General features: G+C 35.4%; 1 protein-coding gene and 1 pseudogene across 2 annotated transcripts; both read right to left on the reverse strand.

Annotated features, from left to right (window-relative positions):
• Positions 1 to 1,548: 1,548 nt before the first annotated feature.
• LOC138907121 (probable O-methyltransferase 3) lies at positions 1,549 to 2,598 on the reverse strand (annotated as a pseudogene).
• A 476-nt stretch (positions 2,599 to 3,074) lies between these two features.
• LOC104091331 (ubiquitin-conjugating enzyme E2 27-like) lies at positions 3,075 to 7,359 on the reverse strand. 2 transcript variants are annotated; one of them, XM_070197326.1, is made up of 5 exons: positions 7,030 to 7,359; positions 6,578 to 6,626; positions 4,746 to 4,846; positions 4,230 to 4,657; positions 3,075 to 3,447 (listed from the first exon to the last, which is right to left on the reverse strand). In XM_070197326.1, exons 1-4 carry the CDS (start codon positions 7,211 to 7,213, stop codon positions 4,650 to 4,652), a joined length of 342 nt encoding a protein of 113 aa, XP_070053427.1. In that variant the 5' UTR covers positions 7,214 to 7,359; the 3' UTR covers positions 3,075 to 3,447; positions 4,230 to 4,649. The 2 variants fall into 2 exon arrangements, with proteins under 2 accessions (XP_070053427.1, XP_070053428.1); XM_070197327.1 differs by lacking the exon at positions 3,075 to 3,447 and having other exon boundaries at positions 4,302 to 4,426; positions 4,566 to 4,657.
• Between the last annotated feature and the right edge of the window lie 425 nt (positions 7,360 to 7,784).

The following is a 7,784-nucleotide window of genomic DNA, read 5'->3' on the forward strand; positions in this document are numbered from 1 at the left end:
TTATGTAGTAGACAATTCAGTGTATGTAGTCTTAGCTCATGCACAGAAGATTAAATTGTCGCTTCTCATAATTAATAAACTATGATCACAATCGAAGATATTATTGGGCAAAATATCTTGATGATTGTAGCACAAGATTAAAGTATAATTTATCTTGATTATGGGAGTGATTTTACTCCAACTTCTTGTGCTAGTATACTTAATGTTTATTGAACGGACCAAGTAGAGAAAAGATATTTTTGTACTGAATATATATAAAATATTTTCTCTGATTCATTAAATGAGCTTATACTCCTAATCTTGATATAGTTATTATGATCAATGTGATTTATTTATTGTTTTGATTTATCAAAAAGTACAACTCTATTCAGAGTTAGTGCATGCCTAATAGATTGGACAATAACGAATAGCATTTGTGAAATAATGATTAGTTTTGTGAAATAATGATTAGTTGAGAGAATCTGTGACTTGGTTTGGAGTTTAATGATACCCCTTTATGTAAGCTTATATGTTTTCATATGAAAACTCGGCCGGTGAATTTTGTATCCGTCACATGAAATGGTTTAAGCGGAATTGTAAAGGATTTAATTAGTTGATTAAATTAAATTATCAGTGATTTAGTTTAGTTAACTGGTATTTGTAATTTTAGCATGGGGAGTTAAAATAAGTATTAATGAATTTCGAAATTCATATTGAGGAGTTCAATTGCAAATTTTTAATGGAATAAACTGCGATTAATTATAGTGGATTTAATTCATCCGAATTTCAAATTAATAATATTTATTGGTAGCCTCTTTATTGTTTCTGTGGTCCCTGCTATACCTAGTTAAAACCTGGACAGACTTAGGTAAAAGGTGACTTGGGAGAAAAGTTATCTTTATGAGTTAGAGTAGGATTCTGCTAGCACTTTTGAGCCCCTTTTTGGCTTAATTTCGGGTCTACATAAGGGAGACTAGTTTCACCTAATAACTCACTATTCAGAGTTGTATTATTTGCTCACACAAATAATTTAGGTCTTACAAAGAGCATAGCAGAAGACTATAGCCATGGATTCTTGCTCTGTGGAGGACCTGTGCAACGTTTTTGAGAGGTTAGTGCTTCTAATCTCCGTAATTATATCATTGTCTAGTTTACATGTTTGTGATACCTGGATTGTATGTTTGCTTCCGCTGCTCATGTTCTAACAAAAGTGATTGTTGAAGAAGGTTGTTGTAGAAGGATTTGTATTTTTTTTATTTGTGGAGCGACAAGTTGCAAATTGAGTCTTTTAATTTTAAGGGAGGAATTTGGAAAAGAATAAAATTAATTAAGCTGACTATTATGTATTAGTACTAAACGATAATTGAATTCAAAAAAGAAGAAGATAAAAGTAAAAAGTAAAGCAATTTGCTATTAAAGTACTCCCTTCGTTCCAATTTATATGAACCTGTTTGATTGAGCATGGAGTTTAAGAAAAAATGAAGACTTTTGAAATTTGTGATTCTAAACAAGTCAAAAAGGGGTCCAGAGTATTTGTGTGGATATAAAAGCTTCTCATTAAGGATAGAATTGGAAGTTTAAGTTAAATTATTTCCAAATTTAAAAATGGGTCATTCTATTTGGAACAGACCAAAAAGGAAATATGTTCACATAAACTGGAACGGAGGGAATGCTATAAATTATATTGTATTCAAAGAACTAAAATAAAAAGGAGAAAAAGCTGAAGAGGGTTTCGCTACGTCTTCCAGCTGAGGGAATTTAAGCGACCAAAGCAACCACTTCTCCGGTAAGCCTTTTTGTGCTTGGGGGCAAAGTAAAATATTTAAGGGGTATATATATATATATATATATATATATATATATATATATATATATAGGGTTTTCGCCGATGCTAAAGGGGTCCCGTGACCCCTCAACCGGCAACGTAGGTCCGCCTCTGATCACCACACGTATAATCAATCGGGCATCACTAGCAATGGCTTCGTTAATCAGATGGTTAAGCCCGGGTTCTTTCCCGACATTCAAACAACGATATCCCATGAGTAGTAGCGAATGGGGTAGAATCGTCATTCTGAAACCATTTGCTCAGCCGATCCCACGGATCCATGAAAGTTGGATCAAGCATTTGTTGTATAAAAGGGATCATGTTCATAGGCTCATCTTTGAGGAGGAGATACGAAGTCGGAGTAAGTAAATAATCCCTTCTTCTTCGTTAATCTTGGTCTGAATAAAGAAACCTGCATGAGTTAAAATACGCATGAGACGATAAATTCAATCCTGACCTTTAGACTTGTTGATTGGGAGGGCATCCACCAATTGGAAGAGTGTCATGGCTCGGCCATGACGGTGGATGATATCTGGAATTCCAAGTTGAATTGCACATTTGAGTGACATGGAGTTGATGTAGTTGAATGTATGGTTCCATGTGTGTGCCTGAGCAGCGAGTACTTCTCTACGTATGGTTCCATGTGTGTGCCTGAGCAGCGAGTACTTCTCTACCTTTTTCTCCAATATCATTAGACAAAGTCATTGCTTTTGTAAGATTTTCTCTGAGATGCTTAGGATTGTGATAATGATATATCGAGGTTTGTATACGTAATTGAGGTGTATATTTATAAGAAGAATGAGGAATTTACCATACACTGATTGAAAATTGTACAAAATTTCAGCCCGAAATTTGTAAATTTTTTCTCCATAATATATAATTTCCTTATTTTAAATGATTAAAAGAATAAAACAGTATAGTATAAATTTGCAAGCTATATGTAGATCATAAATAAAACGACATCCCACCTGTATAGAACCCACAATTCATTTGGAAATCCTCAGATGGACCTACCCTCACCACAAAAAGATACCTGAGACTATAAGAACTTTAGGCCTTAGTTAGGGTGTTATCCTTGAAACGGCCAGATGGAACACATTTTAGGTCTTGACATACTCTTTTCCTATGGTTTCAATAAATGATGAGTAGATTTGGTATTTGTCAGCCCAAAGTTGCATAAACAAAGTTAGTGCTTTCTTTTATCCTAGGTGGTTTTTAAGAATACACATGAGACAGTAAATATAACTATACCCTTTGGCCATGTTGATGGAGAAGGCATGTTGGTCATGGCTGTCAATATTATCTGGAATTCCAGTCAGCTGAATTACACATTTGAGTGAAATAGAGTTGAAGTTCAATACATGGTCACAATCTTTGTGCTTGCGCGACGAGGAGCTCGCCTAGCTTCATCTCCAATAGTGTTATTTAACAATGCCATCTTTGCGAGATTATTTTTGAGATGCGGTGGTGTGGTGACATAAGATCCATATTCCTAAGAATGAGGGCACTTGCCATAATTCTGATTTACTGAGATGATAAAGGTAACAACTTACCCGCACCAGGTGTTTACACCAAGCAAATGAATACACTACAACGCCATTTGCTAGCTCTCCAATCTCGAAGTCTCATTATTTTTCCCTTGGCTGCACAACAAGTAATAGCATTATTTAGAAGCTTGTCTAGATATGTAGATCATGGGCAACCAAATACAAGAGATTTGTATCCCTCATATTGTCAGATTTAAAGAACTGTAAAATTTGATTTCCAGAGTTACAGCCCTTTGGTACAAAAACTTTTCCAACCTTCAAACTTGTAACTTAGAATTTTAAAGATTTCGGCAATCCAATATTATGCACAAATGCCACTCAGCATCATATCCAGGAAATAGTACTTCAGTTAGTTTGCTCATACATACATCTGTTCTTGCCTACTACTGAAATTGGAATAGAGAAAAGAGAGAACTGCTACAAAGAGTATTCACTAATGTGCAAGATAACTTTAATTCGTCAATACGCACCATAGGCTGACTATAGTCCTCCAGTCAGTTTGCACCTCTGTATACGTCAAAGTTCAAGAAATCCCCAGGAAAAAATAATCTGTAGTGGCTATATCCTTAAAATAATGTAAATTTTCTCTCCCTGTGGGGGAACAAGGAGATTTCAGGCCTAAAGATTCATATGAAGTAAAATATTATCATCAAAAGGTTGGTTTGTTGAAAATTATCTTAAAAGAATTAAAATACACAAAAAGAAAAGGTTATGTTGAATTCTTAAAAGCACATTTACTATGAACAATTCCACTTCTGCAGGTTCAGATGCATTTTGCTTGATACTGATAAAATCACATCAGAAAAGTCACAAGCAGAGATGAAGAGTTAACCAAGAATCATAGAAAAGGAAAAAAAAATTGGCCAATCAAGTCATGCCTTTTGTATTTCATCTTTCTCATGGCAGCATAAAGTCTTCTATATTCAAAAAATTGAGTTTCAGTAGAGAAGGTTCCAGCCAGAGCATAGCTTTTCAGGTATCATGTTTTCATCCCAACCTGTTGCTTCCAGTGTACTCCTCACTTGACCTTCGTCAAATCCCATTTCCACAAGTCTTTGAATCTGTGCTTTGAATTCTAATCATTCAGTAGTCAATTTGATCACAGTAGGTGACCAGCAAATATGCAAGATCAAACAAAACTTGTTAAAAGTTGTCCTATTTACTAGCTGGATAAAAATGTAAAAAGAAAAATAAAGCTTTAACAAATTGCACACTTTCTCCTCAGCACCAAGTATGAAAATATTTTTGCAAAAGTCTCAGTCCAGTAACGAGCTGTGCCAAAAAAGGTCTGATAGTCTCTAAGATACTGCAATAAAGAGAAATAGAATGATCATTGGGGAAAAAAGACGTGGAGAGAGAGAGAGAGACAATAAGACCAAAGACCAGCAAATCACCTGTAGAAAGGAGAGCTGTCTTGAGAGTGAGTGCAGGGCTCCACTGGTCTTTCAGGATATCTAGGCATATCGCGCAACTTTGACTAATAATGTTGGGATGCCTTCAAAGGGAAATAAACACACAGAAATCATTTGAATCATAAAGTTTAACTGGGAAGCAGCAGATAATGCACTTCTTAACATCCGACAACCTTTTCTTTCAAGTACAACGGTATGCACATAAGATTATGTGGAGGGTCAAACGTTTGAATTTCCTGAACTTTTAGCGGGTACCAAAAAGTTTCATTTTTCAACGATTTGACTCGCTATTTATTGTTCAAGAAGATCATGTCCGCACTGCCGTCCTTGGTGACAACACCATCTCTTAAACCCAGCTCATTCACCCTAATCAATGTTTTCCAGTCAGATGTGCATGGAATCTCATGATATCAGATCATAATGAATTTGGAGCACCTATCTTGAGAGCTTCTTCTTTCAAAGAAAGCTGAATTTCTGTTAAGTAGATTCGTAAGTATTAAGGTATAAGAATGATAAGTTGGGTTCCCCAATCTGGCTGACTCACTTTGATGGATATACTCCAGGTTGAATGTTATAGCAGTTAAGGATCCAAGTTTGACTGCTTTCGGAGGTATTAATAATATTAGCCATCAAATTAGTTACAATTTGTCTAAACTGGAGATTCCTGCTTCATGTAATTTTTTGTGATGTGATCTGAGTTCATGGAAGCTTTATTCATCTAATCGGTTGGCATCTAGATGCTGGAGAGAAACTGACCAGAGATTAAATTCGCGATTGGTGCCTATCAGTTCTGTCGTAGAAATGGTAGGTCGATCGGTTGGTGTGAAAAGAAAGAATTTCTTAAGTTTAGTCACAAATGTCCCCGACGAGCTCGGTGTTATTCAACGTCTGTGATAGAGCGAGAAAATTAGAAGAGCTTTCATGACAGATTAGATGACATTGGCATTACTCTAAATTGCAGATGCACGAAACAAAAACAGGGAATATGCAGAAAAAATAAGAGATGAAGATTAAGGTATACTGGCATTTATTACCTCTGTAGATGCTAAAGATTGGACGGCGCCTTAAAATACATTTTTGTTCTAAGGATTAAACGATAGTACAATGGGACAAACTCCAATGACATTAAAACATATTTACGTGGCACAATTAAGTCCTATGGAAAGAAGCAAAACCTATAAACCAAGCGTGTTGCCAATGTAGCATATCCAGGTTAAGATTGATCGTGTTCTAAAAGGTATGGGAAAACTGATAATTCAGTGACAGCAATTTGGCTTCTGTTGAAGAAAATATAATATATATGCCAGAATTCACAGGACGTGTATTTTAGTGCAGTTTAAGCTAGGAGACTGCAGTGATGCTTTGTGCACATTGACGCACTAAAGCTTTAGAACTTCAATTAGGAATTCCGCCTTATCCTACATACTATTCAGTTCGAATAGTGAAGGAAAGGACGCAAACTTCCGTTCTAGTAGAAGATGAAACATTATTGTTCTGAAATCCTTCTATCATGTATCAGTCATGCAAAACAGTTTGGAGAAGTAGGAGGAAAGCCAATAATACCTGAAAGATACATACAATTGCTACCCCCTAACCCCCCCACCCCCACCCTTTCTCTAGTGGAGGACCCAAAGTTTGAAGTAAGAGTAACTGAAAATGGCGCAATTCAGTTAATCAGCAGTTTGTATATTCTTCCTATGACACCCCAAATGAACAGGTAAAGACACAAAAACGTTGTACACGCTATACTTCTATTCCCAAAATAAAGGAAATAAAATAATTGACAGATAGTAGAGCACATTTCTTTTACATACCACACTTTTGTTGCAAATTCCATTTTTGGAGGCTTAAATGGATAGCCATCTACAAAAACATAGGAGTAGTTAATATGATTCATTGTCATAAGCTAAATATGCTACATTCCACACAAAGTAAAACTCCATGCCTAAGTAGAATTCAAAATGCATATTGCCTTCCTGAGCAACAACGCAAGGAAGCTAGTAAATCATCATGAGGTAACAATAATCATCACATAAAATTAATATTAACATAAAATATTTCAGGCCTCAGCATTTGTCAAATAGGCAGAATCTTTGACATTCTTAAAACAACGTGCATAAAAAATGTTAAATTAAAAAATTCTTGGTCAACGAAATTCACAACCCTAAACCACTGAAAACACATAAAACCCAAGTTCAAAATTCAAATCTTTTTAATCTCTTTGGTTATGCAAATATTGGAAGTAAAAAAATATAGGCGTTTTTACCAGGAAGAGTGATATCGATCTTGAAAGTGCCGCCTTCATAAGGAGTATCAGAAGGACCAGGAATTGTACCAATCAAGTGAGTGAGACTGTCGCCTTTAGGACTTACTATTATTCCAGTTCCAGAAACCTGAACAACTTTATTACATTCTTGTTGCTCCTTTTGTACCCTGCCCAAGTCCACCATTTTCCTTCCAATTTCCAATGTCAATTTCAGTTTTAACTACTTCTTTAGGGTGAAGGGGAAAGGCAGAAGAATGCAACGTTTGTTTGTTGATGAAACGTCACCGTCCTTCTCTCCTCCAATCCCCTGCTTTCTGAGGTTCTATTGCTTTGCTTTACGTTTTATGTGTCTGTTATGAATCAGCTCCAACCTAATATCTGAGAAGAGCTATGGGCCCGAGAACAAGACACGAGGTCTGTTACTATTTTGTTAGTTCTATTATAATCAGTTTATTTAAAAATTTAATCAAGGTATCGTTCTGTTGAGTTCATAACACTTTCAAAGAGGTGCAAAGTTGTAGCGCGTGTTAAAAAAAGCGGATTAAATATGGAACTCAATAGTCTCGTGGTATGGAGTTTCAACAATATTTGGTTAAAATTTTATTATTAAAAAAAAATAAGAAAAGGATTGTGTTTAAATATGTGGTTCGCTTTGAAGTTGAAATTTCATGAGTGTCAAAATATTTTTAAATTGAACTTTTATAACTTTAAATTTCAATGTCAAATTGAAATTGAAAATAAGGGATCCTATTGTA

This window comes from Nicotiana tomentosiformis, chromosome 3 (genome assembly GCF_000390325.3).
Source record: "Nicotiana tomentosiformis chromosome 3, ASM39032v3, whole genome shotgun sequence".
NCBI lineage: Eukaryota > Viridiplantae > Streptophyta > Magnoliopsida > Solanales > Solanaceae > Nicotiana > Nicotiana tomentosiformis.

Coding starts and splice junctions, on each gene's coding strand:
- LOC104091331 (XM_070197326.1), bottom strand. CDS start 7,213: ATGGTGGACTTGGGCAGGGTACAAAAGGAGCAACAAGAATGTAATAAA. Junction 6,627..7,029: donor GATCGATATCACTCTTCCTG/GTAAAAACGCCT, acceptor ATGTTTTTGTAG/ATGGCTATCCATTTAAGCCT. Junction 4,847..6,577: donor GAATTTGCAACAAAAGTGTG/GTATGTAAAAGA, acceptor TTCCCTTTGAAG/GCATCCCAACATTATTAGTC.